The sequence below is a fragment of the Oryx dammah genome, unplaced genomic scaffold (genome assembly GCF_014754425.2).
Source record: "Oryx dammah isolate SB20612 unplaced genomic scaffold, SCBI_Odam_1.1 HiC_scaffold_11, whole genome shotgun sequence".
Lineage (NCBI taxonomy): Eukaryota > Metazoa > Chordata > Mammalia > Artiodactyla > Bovidae > Oryx > Oryx dammah.
Genome location: NW_024070195.1, coordinates 41,245,665 through 41,270,472, shown reverse-complemented (window position 1 = coordinate 41,270,472; position 24,808 = coordinate 41,245,665). Strand labels below are relative to the sequence as shown.

Below are 24,808 nucleotides of genomic sequence, written 5' to 3'. Positions count from 1 at the left end.
CCTGAGAAGCCAGCGTTGGTACTAGAGGGAAATAGAGAGCCCCCAAGAAGCCTCATGACAGCGCTCAGGCTTTGTGGACCTAGCAAAATGATGGCCCACCTCCCTCTTCCCTAAGGACATGGCAACGGGAACAGAGGGGCTCTTTGGATCCCTGCTCTCCTGGCCTTTCCTTACAGCTTCCCGCAGAACTCCGGGCAGGGAGTGCGACCTCCAGGAGAGGGCCCTAGGTTTTGGGTTCATAAAACCCACCTTCTTATTGAGTTCCTTCGCTATTTTGAGACCTCAGAACTATGCAATTTCCACCCAACCCAAATCTGTTGCATTTGTATGTGGGGATGGGGGTGGCAAGTGAGGAAGGCAGTCGAATTTCATTTCTTGAGTTTTCATGAGACCTATATTATTCTAATAGAAATTACCTGGAGGCTGTTTACTCCACGAGCGTGAAGGCAGTAACCCACGTGAGGATGATTCAAGCACCCAACAGATATATTCACCTATTAGTAGAGATTGGATTTTGTATCCTGCCCTAGGCCTAGCACAAGGTGGGTTTCTCATAAACCAATTTCTGTCTGCAGGACACCCTCCCATCTGGCTGGGGCTCCAGGCACCCTCCCCATCTTGCAAGCAACAGTCTCAGTGGACCAAGACAAAAGGCCTCCTGATTATTTAATAGTATACTAGGTGGCTAGGCTTGAAGTCAGAAGACCAGGTTCAAATCCTGGTGTTGCCATTGACAGCTGAGTGAGAACATTTAACCTCTTGTTTCCCCATCTGCAAAATTGGAAGTTGGGCCAGAATGATCTAGATTTCAGGGCAGGGTTGCCAGATTTAGCAAATGAAAATACAGGATACCCAGTTAAATTTGAATCTTTTTTGGCCACACCATGCGGCACGCGGGATCCTACTTTCCTGACCAGGGATTGAACCCCCGCCCGCACCCCTGCACTACCTTGGGAACACAGGACCTCAAGAGAAGTCCCTAATTTGAATTTCGGATAAACAGCTGTCCACTGAGTTCACCATCTCCCCACCCCGTCTCCCCACTCACTGTGGTCCCAGCTGTGTAAGCACAGGAGAGCTCAAAGGGGAGAGGTTTTCTGGGCACAGAGCAGGTTGGAACCCGGCTGCCCCCAGCGAGCAGCCACCCACTTGGGGAGCACTCACTTCCCTGAGGTTCTTTCCTCACGTGTGGAGTGCGGATGGGATGCTAAAACCTGTAGTGGCCCCTATGGACTGTGGGGATTTAACAGGGGCCCCATCTCAGTACTAAAGTCACCTGGGGCAAGTCACCACATTTAAAGAGACAGTGCAACATAGGATTCAGGCCAGCGCTGGTCACACTTCTGTGCTCAACTCATGGGGGGGGTGGGGGGGGGGTGGGAGAAAGGTTGGAGCCGGCAAAGCTTTCCCAAGACCCTTGAATCATATTTATTCTTTTAGTGATATTTTTTCTTTTTTTTTTTTTTAATATTTTGGCCACACCCCATGGCATGTGGGATCTAGCTCCCAGACCAGGGACTGAATCACACCCCCTGTATTGGCAGCGCAGAGTGTCAACCACTGGACCACCCAGGAAGTCCCAGCACATATCTATTTTAAGTGTGGACAGAATTGGGCACCCCCCATCCAGCGGAGACAGGGCGGGATGACCCACTAGGACCTGCTCCAGGAGGAGCACCCACCCGAAGTGCAGAGGCCTGACACACAACCACCCGGGCACACAACTAGCCCACAAACAAATAACTTTAATTCTTTTTTTTTTTTAAGCAGGAGCCGGGCCTTCAGGCCTTCTGCCCCAGCCTTGTGCCACATGTATGATATAACCCATCACAGCTGGATTTTAAAAAATACACAAAAAATATATAATATACATTATAAAACCTAGGTTGGGTTTGGAGGTGGCCTGAGCAATATGCAAACTGTGAGGACCTTCAGGAAGCTCAGGGGCGGCGGAAGGAAGGGGCACAGTACTTCATATGAAACTCATAAATACCCACAGGCGGCGGCTGGAGGCGGGGGCGGGGGGGCCTGGGTGATGGGGAGGGATACCCAGCAGTCCCAGGTCTGGGTGCGGGGAGCCGCCGCTCCAGGCCAGAGAGACCGAGGTGGGGAGAACAGAAGAGAATGGCGTCCCCCGAGGGTTCACCACCAGATGCAAATCTCGGGCAAGAGAAACTGTCAAACCTTTCTGCTGCCCGTTGTCCCTGGGCCACGGGTCTTCCCCAAGGGCTGGGACTCCATCCTTGGACCTGACCCTCCAGCCTGTTTTGGAGCCCGGGCCTGGCCCTGGGAACCTTTGCCCACAGGGAGGCTTCTCAGGGGTGGGCTGGGACCAGGCCAGGCCGGGCAGCTTGGATCTGACCAGGAAGCCCCCGGGGCCTGGATTTGCAGGCTGGTAGGGCCCTGGGGTCTGTTTGGACACCCACCCCAGCTACCCTGGCCCTTCAGTGCAGACTCCCTCTGGCCCCTGTGGCTGGCCCCCACCCCATGGAGGTAGTGTAAACCTGGGCTTTTAGGGACAGGCTGCCCTGGGGGAGGACTCCCAACTTGCCCACCTCTCCCCCAGGTCCCTCAATGGAGACACTGAGCCCCACTCTTGCCCTTCAGGGTCTGAGGATGGCATGCGGGGGCCTGCCCCAGGCCTGGCACACTGCAGGCACAAAGAAAGCACAGGCCCTCTCTCTTCCCAACACGACCCCAGCTCGACACTCCCCCGTCCGGGGACTCTGCACTCCGGCTCCTCGCCCACCACCGTCCCCTGAAAGGTCAGCAGCCACGCACCCCTGAGCTGGAAGGCATCCTCCCAGTCTTTCGAGGCTGGGCAGAGCTAGTGATGGTGGTCAGCGTCCGGCCGGGCTGCCCCGGCGCTGAGCCCCGCCTCTCTCTTCCTTCAATGAAAGCGCAGAACAGTGGCAGGGAGTGGACGTGCAGGGGTGGCTGGGGAGGCCTCCCAGGTCCTGGGCCTGAGACCTGGCAGGTGGCTGAGTCCTCCATTCTGGACCCCTGGGGTGGGGGGACCAGGCAGGCATGTGGGAAAGATACTCGTCCTGGATCCTGGTGGTGGTGGCGGTGGTGGTGGGGCCGAGGGCACCCTAGTCTTTGACGAGTTTGTAGACGTGGTGCTGGGCTCCGTGCTCACTGGTGGAGACTTCAAAGACGAAAGCAATGACGAGCAGGGTCTCCTGGGAGTCCCGACTGGTGACCACCTAGGGGCCGGGTAGGAAGAGATGATGGGAGGTCAGGTGGCCCAGGGCTGGGGTGTGGGGAGGGGTCCTCCTTTCTGGGGCTCAGGCTCCTCCTCTGAGGAATGGGCTTAGGTACCCCCACTTCAAGGCCCCTGTGCCGGGTGCCCCCTGACTCCCATGCCCCCTGTGCCCGGGTGCCCCCACCCCCCCGCCTCCGCACCTGCAGGACGGTGAAGTTCTCCAGGACGCTGTTCATCATGTATTTCTCTGGCAGGTGCTTTAGCTTGTGGATAAAGTTGATCATGTACTCACACATGGGCGAGCGGTGGATGCGGTACACAAAGCGCCCGTTCTCCAGCCTGGCATACTCAGTCTGAGGGAGCCGGAGGGGGTGGGTGGGGGGCAGGAGTCACTCGGCCTGCCCACTCCTAGCAGCCCATTCCCCCCAGCCCCCTCCCTCGCTGTGGCCCCCCACTCACCTCCACCTTCTCCACTACCTGCTTGCCAAAGGAGCACACCTTGGTGGAGACGCTGATGGTCATGCTGTCGGCGGAGCTGTACTGGGAGCTGACCCCGTAGAAGGCGCCTGGGCCCTCCTGGATGGTGCTGTTGAGGTCGGCCTGGGAGAAGGGGCCGGGCGGCGTGAGGTGCTGCCCGAGGCCAAGGGAGGCATCCCGCCCGGGGGGCCCATTGCCCGCATGGTACCCACATGGTGGAGAGGGCAGGAGCACGGGCAGCAGCGGGAGGGCGGGCCTGGGGGGCACTATGCTCCTGGCGGGGGCCGTCGGGGACAGAGGGGAGAGGGTAGCTCACCCAGAACTTGACGAGGAAGAAGGCATTGGGGGGCCCTTTCTCATAGAGCTCCTTCAGGCCACCCTTCTTCTCGGGGAACTTGTCGTATATCTGACGCACATCCACTGCCTCCAGGGGCGGGTCTGAGAAGGCGGGGTTCGTCTGGCCGATGTGCACAAACAGGTGTTTGCTGTACTGTGGGGACGGCCCAGTACAGGGTCAGGAGAGCACATAAGCGTGCAAGCCCCGGGGTGGGGGAGGGGGGGCAATGGGCTGCACGGAGACAGACGCCCCCCGCCTCCGCCCCAGTGTCCCAGCCCCATGACCCTGAGCGGTAGCCCCAGACCACACAGACCCTGCCCCCAACCCCACGGTACCGTGTCAGGATCTCGCTGCACCTCCATGAAGGCAGAATATTCGAGGAGCCGCAGCCGAGAGGAGGCGATGGTGCGGTCCTGCCATACAGGCACAGAGGCAGCAGCTGAGGGGAGCGGGGCCAGGGGCTCGTAACCTGGGAGGACAAGATGGACCCTCGTCTGCATGGGGTGCTGTGCGGTTACACACAGAGCTGACCCTCGTCTGCACAGGGCCTGTGCGCAGTGTGGACCCTGCACCCCCGTGTGTTGTGGCCTCAGTAATGTACACCAGTGGATTTTCCTTGTGTCACTGTTAAAGTGTGTCCAAACAGAAAATACAAGGCAAGTGAAAAGGCAGAAAACGAACTTATGGTTGCTGAGAGGAAGGGATAATTAGGGATGGATATGTACACACTGCTATATTTTAAATGGATAAACAACAAGGACCTATTGTATAGCACAAGGAACTCTGCTCAACGTTATGTGTCAAACTGGATTGGTGCGGGGGTGGTTGTGGGGAGGATGGATACATGTATATGTATGGCTGAGTCCCTTGCTGTTCACCTGAAACTCACAACACTAATTGGCTGTAAGTGTTAGTAGCTCAGTGTGTCTGATTCTTTGTGACCCCATGGACTGTAGCCTGCTAGGCTCCTCTGTCCATGGAATTCTCCAGGCAATAATTCTGGGGTGGGTAGCCATTCTACCCCAATACAAAATAAAAAGTTCAAAAAGAAAAAAAAAGTGAAAATGGAAAAATAAAAACTACCCAAAACCCCAATACCTAGAAGAAGTAAAACTCTGTTAAGGTTTTGGTGTATTTTCCTAGAAGGAATTCTATGTATACACACATATCAGTGTAACACTTTGGTGGTGTGTACTTGTAACAGAGTTTTGGAAGCAACACGGTAAAAGGTAAAGGGCTTACTCCTGGCCTGTTCCAATCCCCTACAAATGCTACCCACCCCTCCCTCCCAGTATCCATACATGCATGTGTGCGCGCACGTGCACACACACACACACACACACACACACACACAGTCAGGCCCAGGCTCTCCAGAGCAGACGTGCAGGTGCTCAAGAGGGGACAGGTGGTGGTGGCTGCCTCGTGAGGGGAACTTACTGCTGAGCGTCGGTGGCAGGGGCGGCTGGACAGGGTAGGTTGGCTGTGCAAAGGGCTTGATGCTGCAGATAGGAGCACAAACTGGTTAGAGAGTCGCCCCCTTCCCCACCTTCCACCCGGGCCAGTCACATGGGTCTCATCTGGGCCCCCCGTAGGGAGGAACCTGGCCTTCCTGTGCACTTCCCCGAAATGCCTGTTGACCAGCTAACTCCCAAGTGTTTTGTTTGCTTCATGTGTTAACTTTTATGAAGTCTGGCTGCATCTCACAACTGATGTGCACATTTAATGTAGCATTTCAAACCCCACCCTGCAGACCTGCTCATTAAACCGAGGGCGTGTCTTAGGAAGAAATTCATCCTGGAGTTGAAGGAGCTGAGAGTACTTGGCTACCCGACTTGTTGACTGAAAGACTGACTCAGAGATTAACTGAGTGAAAAATAATTGTAAGATGGATGACAAGTGGTTGATGAATAAACAAACACATGAATGAACAGACAGAAGCATTAGCTCTCTGGACTGGTGCTCTCCAACCCTCTATTTTTAATTTAAGATTTTGCTCAGCTGTCGCTGGAACCCAGATGGGAAGGGAAGGCCAGCGCAGCTGACAGAGGAAGGAAGACGGTAGGGGAAGGACATCCCCCAGTACTCACTCCTGAGAGGGTCCAGGCTGCTGTCCCAGGAGAGGGGGGCTGCTCCAAAACTGCAGAGACCGGACAAAGGCCAAGGGCCCTCAGTATTCAGGACTCCCACCTTGCCCACCCTAGGGCATTCCCTCACGCCAGTCCCACCTGCCAGGACCCCCATACCCGTGAGGAAGTAGAGAAGACGGCCTGGGGCAGAGGGGAGGGTGGGCTGAACTTGTTCTGTAGGACGCTGGCAGAGACAATCTGGGCGGAGGACATGGACGCCATGCTCTGGAGGGCTTTGTCCTTGGAGACCTGGTCCTGGGGAGGAGAGGAGCCCTGTGAGGCCTAGGCCAGGCCAGAGACAGGATGGGGGCCTGCCTCAGGGGCCCCGTCCCAGGCCCTGTCTCCTAAGGGTACATCATCCCTCTGACTACAATCCACAGTAAGAGATACTTTTATTCCATAACCCAGGATACGTGAAAAACATTTCCCTTTATTTTGCTTGTGTGTCACACACCCATAGTTTCTATTTCATCAGTGGTTCTCAAAGTCTGGTCTGCGGACCGACAAAATGCCAGCATCACCTGGAAGCTTCTTAGAAATCAAATTCTCAGGCCCCATTTCAGACCTAATGACTCTCAAACTCTGAGGGTGAGGTCGAGAAATCTGGCTCCCTAAGCCTGCCAGGTGATTCTGATACAAGCTAAAGTTTAAGAGCCACTATCATCCATTAAAAAAAAAATGCTGTTTGCACAGTCTATTACACTGATTTCGCAATCCATAATCTGAAAATTCTGCATAGGTGCTTTCCCACCCACTGCCCTTCCCCCAACCCCAGGGCAGGGGCAGTGCTACTTACCAGGTTCATGGCCTGTGGAAGAGAAGGAGGATGGATTAGATGAGACACAGAGGAGCCCGGATGGGGAGAGGGGTGGGGGGCATGTCATTTCACCACCCTCCTCTCAATGCCCACCTGGCTCTCAGGGTCCTGAGGGGCCCAGGGAAGCTCAGAGGCAGTTGTGGACCTTCCCCCAGCCCACTGCCACCCAGAGGGAGTCCGTGTCAGCTGAGGGTGCCCTGGAAAGGGCAGGATGAGGGTGGAGGGGCTGGAGATCTAGTTAGGGGACCATTCTGGGGCCCTTTGGGTCTGTCCACACCCACTGGGGTTGTGCTCCAGGCAGAGGAGCAGGGGCAGGAGGCCTGGTCTGCTGGGCAGCCGTGGGCAAAGAAGAGGTGCAGCTTACCCAGGCTGGGGCCATAAGCCCAGGTTCTGAGATCCTCAGCCACAGGGCCACCAGGATCGAGTGCCCAAAACAAGGAATGGCCATGCCTGCCAGTCCCCCCTACCCCGTGTCTCCTCCCTGCCCACTCGAAGTCCCCATGCAATTAGCAAGCAGCAATTAGGAGGAAGGAGAAAAGGAAAATGGAGAAGAGAGGTGAGCCTCAGGGGCCCCCAGATGGTCTTCCTCTCCCTCGCTGTCAGGCGGGCTGTCCTCCTGGGCTCCTCCCTGTCTCCAGGGACCGTGGCCCTGTGCAGCATGAGGTGGCCACTGGGCTTCTTCTGTTTCTCATATTTCTGAGATCCCCATGCTGCCCACCTATAGCTCCACAACCGGTTCCCTGTCCCGGGCTGGGGTCAGAGAGCAGCACCAGGCCCGGGCAAGGCCAGGCCAAGTGGCAGGGGACCCCCTACCTTCAGCTTGGACTGAATCTCCCGAGACTTCCGCCTGGCTAGAACCTGCAAGTGGCTAGAGACCTGCAGAGAGAGAAAGGAAAGAGAAAAAGAGCAGAAAGAACAGGAGAGGCGAGAGCAGAGCTTCAGCCAGAAGAGAGCCATAGTGGGGCCGGAGCGCCAGCCGAGGCAGAGGCCTGAGCCGCGCAGACAAGTGGAGGAGGCACCGTGAGTGGGATGGGCACTGGAGGCCTCGGTCAGGCGCCTGACATACCTTGATGCCAACCTGGTACTCCCGCACCTTCTTCCGAGCTAGAACCTGTATGTGGCTGGACACCTAGGGGCAGCCCCGTGCCCGGCCAGAGAGGAAAACACAGAGAGTGAGGAGGCATAGCTGGGGTGGCCACAGGCAAGGAGCATCCCAGCCCTTATTCCTGGGACCAACTGTAAGGGGGGTGGGAGTGGACTGTGGGGCCCCTGTGGGCAGACACCCCTTTGCACTGCCAGTTCTGCTCTCTTTTGGCCTGTCTTGATCATGAGCCTACTGTGGCTTCCAGGACTACCATGTACAGTTGTACAAGTTGTTCACTGCGTAAGAGCACCTGACCAGTGAGGGCCAAAATCAAGCCCAAGCTCTGCTGGCCAAGCCATGTGCCCTGATGCAGGGCTGCATCTAAAGTAAAGGAAGAAGAGACCCCCTGGAATCCAAGATGGCATCAGTCATACCACCAGCTGGAGAAGCTCCTGGGTATCAAAACAGGGGAGCTGCTAAGCTGGATACTGACACAGGATTTTGCCCCTAAAGGCACTGCTGGAGCATTTCAAGAGTATGACAACAAGTATGTCAATGTGAAGAAAGGAAGCTTTGCTGGACTCTCCTTGGTGCTGGCAGCTTACAAGCTTTTTAACTATTGCTATTCTTACAAGGAGTTCAAACACAAGTGGCCACGCAAGTACCACTGAAGAGGCCCGATGTGAAGGGACACTCTGCATTCCTGACCATGACCTTTGCCTGGCAGCCCTGAATCCTTTCATATCCTAATGGAGAGTTAACATCCATTAAAAGATGACTGGTAAAAAAGAGAGGAAGAACACCTTTGTATTCTTCCAAGAACACATGACTGCTTCCTCACTGGACCCCTTTTTTTTCCAGTTGGGATCTCAGAGGCTGCTGCTGCTGCTGCTAAGTCGCTTCAGTTGTGTCTGACTCTGTGCGACCCCATAGACGGCAGCCCAGCAGGCTCCGCCGTCCCTGGGATTCTCCAGGCAAGAACACTGGAGTGGGTTGCCATTTCCTTCTCCAATGCATGAAAGTGAAAAGTGAAAGTGAAGTCACTGAGTCGTGTCCGACTCTCAGCGACCCCATGGACTGCAGCCCACCAGGGGGATTTTCCAGGCAAGAGTACTGGAGTGGGGGGCCATTGCCTTCTCCTAGCCATGGCCACAATGCCCCTGCTGGCCACCAGACTACCCATCAAGGCCAAATCCCTTACAGAAGGTCTCCCCTGAACCTCTGCCTAAGTCCTCCCAAGAAGACCCCAGCTTGCCGGCCTATGGAACCAGGCCTGGTCTCACTCCTGCTTTGTTCATGCAGCTCCCTTCCCCAGCACACCTTTCTTCCCCTCGGACTAACACATGGCAGTGTGTACTCTCCCTATGTACACAATATATCCTCTTACCTGCATTTCTTCTCCAGCTCCTCCTTCCTGAAGCCTCCCTCAACTGGCAAAACTGAGCTAGCCACAGTCTGGATGTGTGTGCCTTGGGCTTGCACAACACCCCCTTGACATTGTCAAGGATCTGACCCTGAGCCTCAGAGAACTAAACATCTCTGTCCCACCCCCCCACCAGCCCCGCTCCATGAAACAAGCGGGAAGGAACTCCAGAATCTTCTAAGCTGCTTCAATTTCAGTATCAGCAATTGCTGTTGGCTTGCCTTGCAAATTGTTTTTATCACCACAAAGAAACAGTTTTTCTTTTTAGTCATGGATTAAAAGCTACTATGTAAGGGCTGCTGGAGGGCCCCCTGCTATCTGGTGAGGACCCAAATGAGTGCTTCTCATCTCACCGCGCCCACGATTCAGACCTACATCCAGCAAGATTCTTGATCATTTCACATCAGGACAATAACCAGCATTTACGGAGCACAGCTAGTATTTTTTTGTCTGTTACTGAATGTATTATTTATTTATTTATTTGGCTGCACTTGGTCTTATTTGCAACATGCAGGATCTTTAGTTGTGGCATGTGAGATCTAGTTCCCTGACCAGGGATTTAACCCAGGTCCCCTGCACTGAGCGCTCGAAGTCTTAGCCACTGGCCTACCAGGGAAGTTCCACACAGTTACTATTGTTGCCGGCACTTTACATGTACCAACTCATCTGAGCTTTACAGCAATGCTAAGAAGTTGGCACTGATATTATTCCCAATTTAATATGATTGGGATGATGATGCCAAAGCACAGAGAGGTTAAGCAACTTATTCAAGGTCACACTGCTGGACCCAAGTGGTCTGACAGCAGAGCCCACTTGGCCATTACCAATAGGCCCTCAGCCCAGAGGACTTATCTCCAGATGGCCAACTCTGTGACAGCTGAAAGTCACATGGGACTTAATCCTACTGTAATATTTAGCTGTGCTTTCACCATGGAGGCACTGTTGTTGTTGTCAGTCGCTCAGTCGTGTCTGACGTTTTGCGACCCCGGCACTGTAGCCGCCAGGCTCCTCCGTCCACGGGATTTCCCAGGCAAGAATGCTGAAGGGGGTTGCCACTTCCTTCTCTAGGGGATCTTCCTGACCCAGGGATCAAACCCACGTCTCCTACTTGACAGATTCTTTACCACTGAGCCACCTGGGAAGCCCATGGAGGCATTGCACTTGCTATTAATTGCTGTGGTGATGCTGGTTTAGTCGTGTCCGACTCTCGAGACCCCATGGATTGTAGCCTGTCAGGCTCCTCTGTCCATGGGATTCTCCAGGCAAGAATACTGGAGTGGATTGCCATTTCCTTCTCCAAGGGATCTTCCCGACCCAGGAATTGAACCCAGGTCTCCTTCATTGCAGGCAGATGATTTACCACTGAGCTATGAGGGAAGCCCATTAATTGGTGTAAGTAGCTATAAAAAATAAATTTAAAAACTGCAATTTTTTTTTCCAGCCAAAAGTAAAAGGAAAACCACCAAAAAACCTTGCATTGCTCTTTGTGACACATAAAGACACGCCTTGTTTTCACAACCATAGGTTGGGTCCCTCTGAGGAGATATCAGACATCAGAGCTCTAATAATAAAGTTAGAGGAGTGTCACCCTTGCAAAATGACAAAAGCCAGAGGTTTTTAAAATCCTGAGCTTACCAACAGCTAGGATGTGAAATGTCATTGTACAGCCAGCCTTCTTGGGATATCTGGCCAGGAGCGGGTATGATGCTGAACCCAGAATTCAGAGGATCTGCTACCCTCCCTGGTCTCATTTAAAGATCCCTGGGCCCCTTCCCACTCTGACCAACAGGTTCCTGTAAACACATCTTTTGGGTGAAGCAGGACACGCCTGCCCAAGACAGTCCCCTCTTCCTGTGCCTGGGATGGCAATCTGTAATGACTATAATAATAATAGCAATAGCAGTGGCAAATTCTTACACAAATACACTCTGTTTCACATTTCAGCTAACTGAACAGCTGAGGAACAGAGGCTGGGAGGTGAGGCATCCCCTGCCCGAAGGTAGAGGAGCAAGTATTTGAAGCCAGGGGCTGAACAGCTAGTATTCCTCCCATGGCCCCAGGCTTCAGGGAACTGGGCCCTGTCTGTCCGGTTCTTGGAGGGATCCCTAGTGCCAAGAGAACACAGTAGTACCTTCAACGATTTGCTAAATGAATAAATGCTGTACGGTCTGAGCTGGCCCAGGGACTTCCCTGGTGGTCCAGCGGCTAAGACGCCGAGCTCGCAACGCAGGGGGGCCGGGGTTCAAACCCTGTTCGGGTAACTAGATCCTGTGTGGCACAAGTTAGACGTGGTGCAGCCAAGCAAAATGAAATAAATAATAAACTACCAACAACCATGCGCTGGCCCAGGGAGAGTGACTAATGAAGGCCTGAACAATGAGGGCGCAATTTCCACACTGGGGGAGTGGACCCAGAGCCTTCCTTGCAGACAGTGGGGATCTCAGGGGTGGGTGGCAAGGCCCAAATCCCACCCAGACAGGGAGGTCCGGGCGGTGCTGACCTCGGTTCTCCAGGTCCCTAACTCCAGCCTGCCTCTCTCACCCCACACGCAACCCACCCTAAGGGGCTCCATTCAGGTTTCCTCCCTGGACTGAAAGCCACCTAGTCATCTCCCAGATCGCCAGTTTCTTCCGTGTCCACTGTCGCTACCCACGGTCCCTGCCCAGGCCACGGCCGCTGACCTAGCTCCCTGCCTCCGCCTGGCTCTCCCTAAGCACTGCCTCAGGTGCTCGGGCAACAGGCCTTAACAGCTGCCACTCCCTGATCTAGGCCCTTCCAGGCCCCCAGCTGCCCCCAGGGAAACCTGGCCCTCGGGCGCCAGCTCAATCTCTCCACCCCTCCCTCCACACACCACACCAACTGAAATCTCTTTTCCTGTCCAGTGGATCCAACCGCCAACCTGCCAAGCAACCTTAGGAAGTTACTTAACTTTCCTGTGCCTTGGTCTCCTCACCTGTAAGATGGATAATTACTGTACCTACTTCACAAGGCTGCTATGAGGACTAAATACATGAACAGAAAGTCAACTCTGGAGGCGTTAACAATTACCATTTGCACAGCCAACTTCCTCGGCCTGGAGAATCATCCCCCTCTCCTCCTGCCTGGCTGAATCTTGTTCCTTCTCAGAAAAAGACATCTCGAGCATCGCCTCCTCCAGGAAGCCTTTCCAGCCCTCCCTCCTCCTTTCCCCTGGCTGGTCAGGGTCAGATGCTTGTCCATAGCGCACACTCCAACCTCAGCCATGCCGCCCTCTGCACTCATCTGTCCAGCCGTCCATCTCCCTGCCTGGTCAGTGAGCCACTCGGGGCAGGGACACACAGCTGCCACCGTTGCCCAGTGATTTGTGGTCGCTGAACCAAAGATCTGGGGGAGGGGGGCGGTCACAAAGGACAGCGGCGACTTCCCCGGAGGTCCAGTGGAGGAGGAGACTCCTCGCTCCCAACGCGGGTGGCTCAGGTTTGATCCCAGGTCGGGGAACCTGGGGGCGAATCCGAGGAAGTGGGCAGGGCAGTGGGCTAGCTCGGCCGGGACGGAGCTGAAGGGGGCAGGGAAGAGGGTGTCTTTCGGAGGGGGGGTGCGCACAGTATAAATCATCTCTTACCTGTTTTCTCGTCCTAGTCTTCCCCGTCCTCAATTTAATATAGCGTGCGATCAACTCATTTCGACCTAGATTTGTGATGAGAGGAAAATGGGAAGTGGGCAAAGAGGAGAGCCCCTCGCCAGCTGGAAACCACACCATTCCTGTTCCCCCATCTCTGTCTCCACTCCACACCACCCCCCTCCCCGCCCCCCAAGGGGCACAAGCAGGGCAGCTGAAGGGGAAGTCCCAGGGCTCCCCTATGGCCTCCAGGACCTGGTGTGTGTGGGGGGGCCTGCTCATTGGGGGAGGGGTTGCAGAGCAGGAGGTGGAACAATGTCAGGCGGCCTGACGGGCTTTCCCTGCGAGACGGACAGGGGCAGGTGCGGCCAAAGGGAGGCAGGACAGCTGGGCCCCCCACTCCCAGCCCAGGGCAGGGCTTCCTTCCCCCTCGTGTTGTCAACGAGGGTGTGTGTGACATCTCTTCCTGGGCACACATCTCTGTGTGTCTGTGAGAATTCTGGGCCCTGGGTCCCTGTCCTGGTGTCCTGGCCACCAGGAGTCCTTGGGCAAGTCCCTGCCCTTCTCTGGTGAAACAGCCAGGAAGGACCAGACGGTCCCCAGCATGCCTCCTACACTGACAGCCTGGGTCAAGAGGTGTCACTGAGCGTATCGCCCTGTCCTTGAGCCTGTCACCCCCAAGTCACTGGTTCCCAGTGTCTGTCCCGCCCTGTGAGAGCAAGCTCAGCCTGTCAGCCTTGGATGGGGGGGCTCTGCTCTGCACCCCAGACCCTCGTGGGACCCAGATGCTGGCCAGTGTCTGAGGGCTTAGCCCTGTGAAGAGGAGGGGCGGTGCTTGAGACACACGGTGCAGTGTATGTCAGCATCCTCAGGGGGCACACCCCTTACCCCCAACTTTAGGCCCCCCGCCCCCCAACTCCACAGCCTCCGCATAAGGGCCACATTCTCCAAATTCCTCTTCCATGACAGAGCCAGGCCCACTGCCCCTCCCTTCCTGCCTGCCCCCTCCACCCCACTCCCTCCACCCTGTCTAAAAATACCCTGCGGGGCTGCCCCGGCCATCTGGGAGGTGGCAGTGGGGGCAGGTGGCCCCCATCCCAGGGAAGGCACCCGGGAACACCTGCCCGCCCCACGAGTGGGCCCGGGTTGGCGGTAGGCGTGTGCCCGTGGGAGAAGAAGGGGACCATGGCAGCCCAGCTGTCTCCCTTCTGTGCCCGCCACGGCGCTGGACACCAGGCATGGACGGGCTGATGGCCTGCCCCACTCCAGAGAGCTGGAGGATGCTGGCAAGGAGCCAGGAGCAGAAGGATTGAGTTATCCCAAAAATGCAGCCCTGGGAGAGCCCTCTGAGGAAGGAACGGGGTGGGGGGGACACTCCCTTCTGGAGGCAGGAGGTGAGCCAGGTGGCAGAGGGAGGCAAGCAGGAGGCCTGGGAGGAGGTGAGACCCTCTTCCCCACACAGGCCTTGTCCCAGAGTGGGCCTCTCACCACCCTGCAGCCTGCAGTCCCCCTCCCCGACACCCCCCATGATGGTGGGAACCCCTGCTCTGCACTAGGATCCCACCCCAGGCCTCAGCCCTCGGGGGGCTCCCTGACGTCCTCCTAGGAGGGGGACCTGTGTTCAGGTCCAGACCAGAACACACCGAACTGACCCAGTTTCCAGGGCCCATTGAGTCACCCCGAAACCTCCAGGCCAGGAGGGGCGAGGAGAGGAGGGGCAGCCAGGGGGGTGTCGCGTGTGGGTTGCACTCTGGTGGAGGGGGCAAGCCTGGCCTGTTTGTGAGGAGGATCCAGACACACAGGCTTGCACGCCCAGACTCGCCCGCCCGCTGGAGGAGGGCTGGAGGCCCCGCAGGACTTCGCCAAACCGGTTGGGTGAGGGGGCAGAGAGCAGGGGGAGGGGCGGGGAGGGCCAGGCGCCTCCCCAAGTCCGGCCCAGGGTCCCCTGCCTCCCTGCACGCACCATACATCTTGCCCTCGTCCGACAGGATGATCTTGCGGCGGCCGCAGGGCGGGTAGATGGCCAGGGCCTCCTGGAAGCTCTGCTCAATGTCCGGGCTCCACACGCCCTCTGCGTCGTTGTCCAGCCCCTTGTCCAGGCCCTCGGGCCCATCCTCCCGGGCCTCCCCGGGGCTGCTGCTGGCATTCCAGCTGTTGGACGCTATTGTGCTGGTTGCTCTGGGCTCTGGGCCTGAGCCCACTGGGCAGCCTGAGCCTGGGGGGCAGAAGCAGAGGGGTTAGGTAGGGCAGGGCCCTTCCAGACAACAGCAATCTCCCACCCCGGGGGCCGGGCTGGGGCTCCAGGGTGGGGTGGTTTAGTCAGTGTGACCTTGGATGAGTGACTCCACCTCTCTGAGCCTTATTAAGAGGAAGGAAGGGTCTCCCTGAGGTTGTGAGGGCTAAAATGAAATGAGATCAAAGTGCCAACCATGATGCCTGGCTCTTAACACTCAAGACATGGTACTAGTGGGGATCAAGAGCAACAATAGAATGCCTTATACCTGCACTGCGCTTTTGTGAGGAAGAAGTACTTTTATGGGGAAAAAGTACTTTCAGAGAAGGAAATGGCAACCCACTCCAGTACTCTTGCCTGGAAAATCCTATAGACACAGGAGCCTGGTGGGCTTATGGTCTATGGGGTCGCAAGAGTCGGACACGACTTAGCGACTAAACCACCACCACCTGTACTTTCATATTCATTCAACCCTCAAAACTAAGGTGGCGTCAGGGGGGTTGGCAGGAGGGGTGGCAAGGAGTGATGCCCATTATTCAGATGAGAAAAACAGGCTCACAAGACCATGCAGCTGCCAAAGGCACCATGATGAGGAAGAGAGGAGGACCACACGGGCAGGGCCAAGGGTTTCTGTGGCTCTCTAAAGGGCTCCTTGCCTCTTGCCTTGCCTCTCCTCCTCCTTGTCATCAGGAGCCCTGATCAGGGACCCCCAACCCCACCGTGGGCTTCTCTGGTAGCTCAGACAGTAAAGAAGCTGCCTGCAATGTCGGAGACCCAGGTTCGATCCCTGGGTTGGCAAGATCCCCTGGAGAAGGGCATGGCAACCCACTCCAGTATTCTTGCCTGGAGAATTCCATGGACAGAGGAGCCTGGCAGGCTACACAGTCCATGGGGTCGCAAGAGTCGGACACGACTGAGCAACTAACACCTCACCCCTCATTCTCCCCCAGCATCAACCCAACCCTGCCAAGGACCTGCCATGGGATGAGGGTCCCTGATCCAGGGAGGGTATGGTTTTGCCTTCCTCAAAAGCTAACTCATGAGAACCCTGCCAAGGAACCTCATCTCAGGGCAGGAACTGCCCTAGGAATCCTGGAGAATGGAGCGATGCTGGGGGGGTAAGGGAGCAGCTGAGAAGGTGCCGGGCTGACAGCCTTGCTCAACCCCACCCGTTCCTCCATCCCACTTCCTGTTCCCGCACCTCCCGGCCCCACAGCAGCCCATAAACCACCCACACGCCCGCCCCTGCCCTGGCCCACATGGTGGAAGGGCCAGGGCTCTATAAACTCTGAGTTCCCTGCACACGCTGAGCTGGGTTATTAAAGCAGACCACACCCAGACAGTCCCCCAACACACACAGCCCTTCGGCTCACCCCCAGCCCCCTCCAGCCTCAGAACTGCACGTCCAGTGTTTTTTGAGGATCCAGGGCGCTGCAGGGCCCCAGATGGCTAGACTCTGAGATGTGCTCTGGGCTGAACGGAGAGAAGGGAACCAGGTGGGAGACCCCCACAGAAGCCAGGGAAGAGAATTCTTTCCCTTCAAACAAGAATTCCAGGTCCTGCCAAATGGGTGCGGGTTCTCCCTGTGGGGACCACCTGTTTACTTTGGAAGGCGTGAAGGTGGCTGCTGGCAGCTGGCCCCGGTGGGGGGTGGTGCCTGAATGTCAGGTGGACACAGAGCTTATACTTCACATCACTACAAACGACAGCACCGCATACGGCAGGCACTAGTGGGACCTGATACGCACTGCCTCACTTCATCCTCACCGTCGCCTATGAGGTGGCTACTATTATTATTTCCACTTTACCGAGGAGACAGCCAAGGAACAGAGAGGTTAGGCAATTTGCCCAAGGACACACAGCTAGTGAGTACTAAAGCTGGGTTCTGAACACAGGCGATCTAACTTTGGTCTCTTAACCAAGATGAGAAGTCCCACCATCTGCAGACAGAAAGGAGACCCAGTCCATGGGGTCGCAACCATCCTCAGTCTGCCTAGTGGGGTCTGGGCCAGGGGATCCCCTCAACCCACGTGGCTGGAGCAGCTTCAAGGACCCCCAGGTTACTGCCATAACCCTTCCTTGGAAGGCCTTCAAGACACACCAGAGGGCAGCCATGGAGAGAGGAAGCCGTGTTCCTGACGGGTCGCAAGGGCCACACTTCTCTATTCAGCCCAAGAACTGCATCCCCACCTCCATCCCCTCCTCAACCCCTTGAGGCCAAGTCTAAGGGGGGAGGGCAATGCGGGGTGGGGGGACCACAGCGGCTTCTGTACTGGGGTAGTTGGGATGCAAAGCCACCCCAGGTCTGACAGTGCCACAGATGGGTGGGCTCTAGAGGGGAGGCAGATGAGGGATTACGATGAGCTAAGACCCCTCCCAACAGATTCCTCAGCCCATTTCCCCCCAAATCCTTCCCTGAGGCCTCCCTCAGAGCAGCAGGGGCCCGGTGCATGGGGGGCCCTGCCAGCCCCAGACTTTCCAAAGCAACTTTCCTGCCTCCCCCAAGTCTCTGCCCGCCTCCCCTCACCCAGGCGGCCGGGGGGGGGGGGCCCCCCCTTCTCAGGGTGATGTCAGCCCCGCCCCGCCCCCCGCAGGAGCACTGTGGCCAAATATGGCGAACACAGCAGTGCTTGGGAGCTGGGACAGACTGGGGGGCGGGGCAGCGGCCCCTGGCCGGGACTGCTGGCAGCTGGCGAGGGGGAGGGGAGCCCTGGGGTGGGGGGGCGCCGCAAGGACAAGTCAAGGAGAGAAGCGGGACCACCGTCCCTCCCATTGGCTCACAGGCTACATGCAAGACCCACTTTCCGGGCACACTCCTGGGGGCCCGAGGCACCCACCCAGGGGCCCGCAGATGACTCCCCACCCCACACAGCCATGCCCAGGAGCACTGTGTGTGCAGGTTATGCTGCTGTGTGGGTGCCCAGACTGACGCCCAGTGAGAATATCTGCACCCCCCCCAGAATGAGGCACACTCGGGGCACTGGCAGGTGGGCAGTGGTGCCAGGCTGGGGGCTGAACTAGGTAGGGTCTCTGTCCTGTCATGTCACTCAGGAGGGGGTCAGTGAGGAGAGCCTGGACAGCCGCTCTGTCCTTCCCAGAGTTACTGCCCTGGGGCGAGGACAGAGAGTGCCCTCCCTCCCACCACCCCCGCTTCTCTTAGACTCCAAACCACTGGGACTCAGCCTGTGGGGAGGGAGGAGGCTATGGGCTCCCCTCAGACAGCTGCAGGACTGGACTGAGGCCAATCCTGAGGCTGATGGTGAAGGGAGCTGACCCCAGGGATGCTAGCCCCCATCCAGCTTAGGGTCTGATCTGCCCTTTCCATGGTGGGGTTCACAGGGGTGGCAGCCCCTAGCCGCTCACTGTCACTGGCCCAGGAGTGCAGAGCCTCTGCGTTGCTCTCAAGAGGGATGGGAGAAGGGGGAGAAAGACCCAAGTGAGGGGCAAAGGGGGTGGAGGGATGAGGGGTGCAGGATTGGGGAGAGTCTGGGAGTGGGTGAAGAGGAGACAGCCAAGAAAACTGACAAAAGAGAAGAGATGGTCAGAGAGTGAGAGACCCAGAGAGGGAAAGCTGGAGTGAGAACAGGAGAGAGTGAGATCCGGAGAGAGACTGACAGACAGAACAGGCAGAGCGCTGGAGAGAGTGGGCTCCACGGACACTGCATGGAGAGGGTGAGTGACCAACAGAGACACAGAAAGACAGAGACCAAGACGGAGGAGACAGGAGACCCAGCTGAGACGGGCCAATCAATAAACCAAGACATGGTCAGGCTGTGCGGAAACGGAAAACCAGAAGGTGGGAGAGAGAAAGAGACAGAGGGAGTCAAGGACAGAAAGAGCGCGAGCAGACCAAAGGGGAAGGGAGGGATGACAGGGGAGCCATCGCTGGGGGCTGCGGCCGCGTCCAGGGCGACGGACCCTCCTCTCGGAGGACCTCCCCTCTCCGTGTTCCTGCAGGGCCTGCGGGCCTCTGTGGTCTCATATGGCCTTTACCTTCGATCTGACCAGTCACACCTGCTTCCCCTTCTCCCAGGGCCTTGGGAGGTCAGAAGATGCCTCTGGGTGGTGGCCAGGTGGGAGATAGGAGGCTAGGCGAGCAGGCTTCGGGGCCCTGAGGGAGATAAGGGGTACTCTACAGCCCACTCCCCTCCCTGGGGCCAGACCTGCTGGAATAACTGGCTGGACAGCTCCAGAGGTGGAGGCCAGGGAGGCCGGGGCTGCCACAGTGGACCTAAACGCCCACCCCAGCCCCTCCCACTCCCCCCCAACTCCAGACCACCCTCCCTCTACTGTCTTTCAAGCAGGGGCAGGGACAGACTTGAAGCTTGGGCCTCCCCAGAGCCTGGGCCTCCTGGGAGATGCAGGCCAGGCCAGTCCAGGCAGGTGTCAGCAATCCCCCCACTCTCCCAAGGTAGCAGCCCCACCGAGAAGGCGACTGAGCCGCTGTCTGCACTGGGGGTAGCGGCAGCAGCTGTCCACTCCTGCAGGAACTAAGCCCCCAGAGTGCTCTCATGCTGAGTGAGAACCTCACTCAAAGGGTGGGAAGATCAGGAAATCAGCAGTTTCATCCCGAATGTCCTGCCTCCAGACCAGGGCAGCCCAGGGCAGGGCTGACAGGCGGGGGGTTGAGGATGGGGCCGGCAGTGGAGGAAGGCTGGGGAGCCTCCCCGCCCCCATCTGTCTTTCCCTCCTTCCTCCCCACCCACCCCCACCGCGGGGCCAGCTGTTCTCCAGCTGCCAGAGGCTCCCACCCTAGAAGTAGCTGTGCTGTGCTGGGACAGGGAGCGCAGGGCGAGTGGGATGCGGATGGTGTCCACCACCCCCACCTCCAGCCCAAGGACCCCCCCCCCAGCCCCCCAAGGGATCCTGCCAAGTGACCACACCCTGCCAGGCTGGGGAGGGAGTACCCACCTCCCTAGAGCCGGGCTGAGATTTTTACAGGAGGAAGCAATTTGCAGAGCCCACTAGGAGGGAGGTGAAGGGGGCTCCCCCGCTGCCCAGCTTATTAATGTGCTTCCAATTTGGGAATCCAGCCTCTGCACCCACCCACCCCCTCTCCTAGGGCACAGGCTTCTCAGGGAGCCGAGGGGGTGGGGAACGCCCCCAGGCTTCTCTCTCCAAGGCTCCCCCTCACTGTCTCCCCCTCAAGCAGTGTAGGAGGGAGGAAAGAGGCTCCGAGCCCTCAAACCTCCTGCAGAGAGAAGGGGCCCATTTCCCAGACTCCACCCCCCACTCAGAGCCGCTGTCCAGCCTCCTCATCCCAACCCAGTCCAGGAAGGCCAGGGATCCAGGCTGGAGAGGGCGGAGGTGCAGTAAAGGGGTGACTCTGGGTTTCACAGTTCTCACTATGTCAGAGGACCCCTTGGACTCTGGGTCAGCCACTGAGCTGTGACCGGTCCCTCAGTCGGTTGTTGCCTCCTCGGGAAAGTCACACCGTCAATGTCATGTATAAACACAAAGGCTTGCCCTGGGCCCCTCCTCTCTCTCAAACATACACACCCCTCTTGACAGCCACTGTCCCGCACACCCACTGTCTCCTGCATCTCTCTCATTTCTTTTGTTTTTAAAAAAACGTTTTTTGGGGGGGCTCCATGCAGCCCTACCAGGTATCAAACTTGTGCCCCCTGCAGTGGAAGCACCAAAGTCTTAACTCCTGGACCACCAGGGCAGTCCAGGGCAGTCCCTTAATTTTTTTTTAATGGTGATAAAATATACATGATTAAAAAGAAGTACCTTTTTAAAGTGCACAATTCAGCCTCATTAATTACATCCTTTGTTTCTAACAGTTTTTTTTTTTTTTTTTTTTTGGTGATCTGCCACATAGATGCCACGTGCATGGGGTCACAGGCCCTCAAATTCAACACACCCGGCATCCCACGCCATATATGCCCCAGCTCTGAAGGCTGTCACCACCCACGGCCCCACTGTCTCAAATCACCATGGATGTGACCGCCCACAGGGTCAGTCTCACCCCGTAAGCGGCACCGACCCTCGGCGTGTGGACTTTCTCCGTCTCACCCACACACCTGATTTCACACTCAGCCGTCGCCACGGCTTCTCAGCACTCACCTGCTGCACTAGGTAGAGTCCATCGTGTCACAACGGCTTCTCAGCGTGTCACACGTAAGCACACCCGGCACACAGTGTGCCTCATTCTGCCTCGGACACACACAGCATCACACGGTGGGACTGGCCCTCACGCAGGTGGAGCGTCGGAATCCCGGCCAGTCGGTGCCGGACATAGCTGTGAGCTCACACCACTGGGCAAGCAGACAGTTTCTTTCACAAACCCACCCCGTGTGATGGCCCCTCACACACACAGAGGTCCCCTACAGACACACACGCACGCACGCATGCAACGTCAGTCACACACGAAGAACGTCACTCCTAGTTTCTCTCAAGTACCTGCAGCCCTAGTCACGTGCTGAGAACGTCACAGCGTCTCACACATGCATGTTACGAAGTCACAATGTCGCATACAGTTCCGTCCTGTGAAGTCACACACATGAACTGGTTTCACCCCAGTTCCCCTCACGTGTACCACCCCTACGGTGTCACTCACACACACACACACACACACAGGTCCAGCGGCACACACAGTTGCACTCCCGTTTCCCTCTATCACTTCCGGTCCTGTGGGCCTGGCAGGGAGCACAGGAAGCAATCAGCACTCTAGGAAACCTCACGGGCTGGGGCTTTGCGGATTCACCAGGGTTCTCTGTGGGTTCCAGCCTCCTGCGGGGCCCTGAGTAGACAGGCAGAGCCCCGAGGGGCAGTGCCTCTCCAGCAGACCACCCTAGGCTGTCACAGCACTGGGGGAAGGGGAGGACGGGGCGAGGCCACAGGGACAGGGCCAAGTGTGATCAGCTGGCTTCCACCCCAGCTCTGAACACAGAAGCTCCCGCCATGGCCCCAGGGGTCCACGGAGACCTGGATCCTCAACGCTACCCCTTGGACCCCGCATGGGAAGCAGAGGCTGGGACCTCCCGGCCACCTCCACGGAGAGCTGCAGCCTGGGAGCCCTCTTTCTTGGCTCCTTGGGGCCTGGCACCACCAGCTCCCCCCACCACTCCGCACTGTCCTCCCTGTGAGCCGGACCCCTTGGCTCCTCTCCCTTCCTGTGTGAAGAGGTGGATAGGACTGGGAGTTTTTGCTCCTTTCCAGCTTCCACCCTGAGCCCTCAGAGGGGCCTGGGAGAGGGCTGGCCATCCAGGTGGCCTCTGAACACCATTCATTGCTAGACCCCACAGCCAGTTCCCAGGGCTGTTCTCTGACTCCACCTGGCCCCCTTGGCCCCCTGATGCCTGCTGCCGTAACCTTCTCAGCCCCTCTCACTGGCTTCGCTGGCTTCGGTCACCCCCAGTCAGCCCTCAGTTTCTTGCTTAGACCCACTTGATCACCAACTCACCTCTCCAGATCCCACCAGGTTCAGTTTCCATGATGGGAAGGCCGACTGACCAGGAACCAAAAAGAGACTTGGAGAAGCTCAGAGAAAGGGACCAGAGAAGTCCTGGATTCCAAGCAGGGAAACGGAGGCCCACCAGGATGTTACAACTGGTTAGAGGGCAAGCTGGGGCCAGATCTCTTAAGTTCTTGGCCTCTGTTTGAGATGTCTCCTTTTCAGTTTATTTCCCCAACTATTCAGAATGTGCCAAGATCTGCAAACCTGAGGACGAATGTGGGAGCAGGGCCCAGGACACACACACACACACAGCTCTGACCTGCCCATCACTGACCATCCTACTCAGCCAAATGAGCTAATTAGCATTAATTACTGTTCCCTCCCTGGGTGGCGGGGAGTGATAGTAGGGGAAGGCCCACGAGGTTGAGACTCCCATTGGATCCCAGCCTCTCTCTGAGGAGGGGGCATCTGGGGTCCCACGAGTCCCCCTCATCATATACCCTAGTCCTAGAAAAGACATCTGTCCATCGCCTGCTCACAGGGTGAGCAGGGATCCAGGAAGACCCCAGAACCATGGTCTGTAGTGGCAACTCTATGGGGAAAAAGAGCTGCAAGAATCTGGGTGGGAGGAAGACCTCATTTCTCACCAAAACTCTAACTTTGGGCAACTTTAGGTTTCCCTCCTTGCCCCAGGCTGCCCCCCTCATTCTTGCCAACGAGATGTGCTGGCCCCCTTGCTCTGGGGCTGCGGGAGGCAGGCTACACAGAGCCGCCCTGGGCACCAGCCCCTCTGAGCTGTGTCCAGCCCCCACCCCCACCCCCTGCTCTGCTCAGCTGCAAGTTCAGGCCTGACCTGGTTCTGCCTCTACCTGGAGAGAGAAAAGACACAGGGAGGTGTGAGGGACGGCTTCCCTCCCTTGAGAAGCTCTACCCCAAGGCCTCAATCCCCCTTGTTCACAGAAGGAAAAAAAAAAAATCTCTCAGCCCTGGATGAGGGCCCCTCTCCCGGAAAGGTGACACGGTGGGGTCTGGTCTCAATGACAGTGCCCCAGGGCCCCGCTAGGCTGGAAACGAGAGGCAGACAGGCGCTCCCAGCTCTCCTTCCCCAGGCAGGAGTAGAGGGCATGACAGACAATGGTGGGGCTTGGGGTTGGAGGAGACAAGCCGCCTTCAAGTCCTCTAAAGTCTAAACACGGGCTCTGACGAAGTGTGTGGCCAAGACAAGGCCCCAAATCCAGTCCCCTTCGGAACCAGGCTCACAGGGCTCAGGGCTGGAACTCCGAAACCTCCACCCCGACGCCGGCGGCGGCAGAACTGAAGGCAACTTAAGCCCGTGCCCCCTCAGGGGGCACACGCCCGGGGTCGTGAAGCTTGGCTGCCAGACACAGTCCACAGTCCGGCGCGGCTGCGGGCACCGCGCGCGGGAGCCGGCCTGGGCGCCCGGAGGCCCGGCCCGAGGCCTGCGTGGAGCTGGGGCCGGGCGGGCTCCGAGAGAGCGCCAGCCGGGAGTCCAAAGGGCGGCGGGGCCAGGGGCTGGGCGCTGCGGGGACGAGCTCCCCGGTGGCAGGCCTCCCCAACCCCAGACCGTGCGGGCCCCCGAACCCCGACCTCGACACCCCCAAATGCGGACGTCTGGACAGGCGCTGGCACTGGGACCAGGCTCGCGGCTCCCCGACCTCCCCCCGAACAACTCGTCCGGGTCGCGGGGGGTTGGTGGGAGGGTGGGCGGGGCTTCCCGGAGAGCTTCTCCCCCTTTCCTCTAAACTTCCCGGCACCCAGATCCGGGGCTCAGGCTCAGTCTGGACAATGGCTCTGGAACCAGCCCCCCCTTGACTGTTCCCCACCCCCCACCCCCCAAAGCACCGACCAACCACACCACCTCTCCCAGCGGGGCCTCCTCCCGGCGTCCGCCCGGCTTACCTGGTCCGATCTCGCGGGGGCGCTCCGGCCGGGCGGCTCCGCCGGGCCCGAGGGAGCGAAGAGGGGGGCCGGGGGAGGGGGGTCGTGGGGAGGGGGCTGACCGGAATGTGCGGAATGAGCCGGGCCGGAGCGGGAGGCGCCGGGCGCGGAGGAGGGAGCGAGCCGCACGGAAAGTTTGTGTTGAGG

At 57.9% G+C, this 24,808-nt stretch overlaps 1 protein-coding gene across 5 annotated transcripts; it reads right to left on the bottom strand.

Moving 5' to 3' along the window:
• Nucleotides 1–1,725: 1,725 nt before the first annotated feature.
• Nucleotides 1,726–24,039, bottom strand: TEAD3 (TEA domain transcription factor 3). 5 transcript variants are annotated; one of them, XM_040249851.1, is made up of 13 exons: nt 22,709–24,016; nt 15,031–15,282; nt 13,071–13,135; nt 8,029–8,091; nt 6,942–6,953; nt 6,263–6,400; nt 6,107–6,156; nt 5,457–5,518; nt 4,355–4,488; nt 3,999–4,172; nt 3,665–3,805; nt 3,406–3,558; nt 1,726–3,206 (listed from the first exon to the last, which is right to left on the bottom strand). In XM_040249851.1, the coding sequence occupies exons 1-13, from the start codon at nt 22,737–22,739 to the stop codon at nt 3,093–3,095; spliced, it is 1,389 nt and encodes a 462-aa protein (XP_040105785.1). In that variant the 5' UTR covers nt 22,740–24,016; the 3' UTR covers nt 1,726–3,092. The 5 variants fall into 5 exon arrangements, 2 of the variants coding, with proteins under 2 accessions (XP_040105785.1, XP_040105786.1); XM_040249852.1 differs by lacking the exon at nt 8,029–8,091 and adding an exon at nt 7,776–7,838; XR_005722757.1 differs by lacking the exon at nt 8,029–8,091 and adding an exon at nt 7,776–7,838 and having other exon boundaries at nt 3,406–4,172; nt 22,709–24,039.
• Nucleotides 24,040–24,808: the final 769 nt, after the last annotated feature.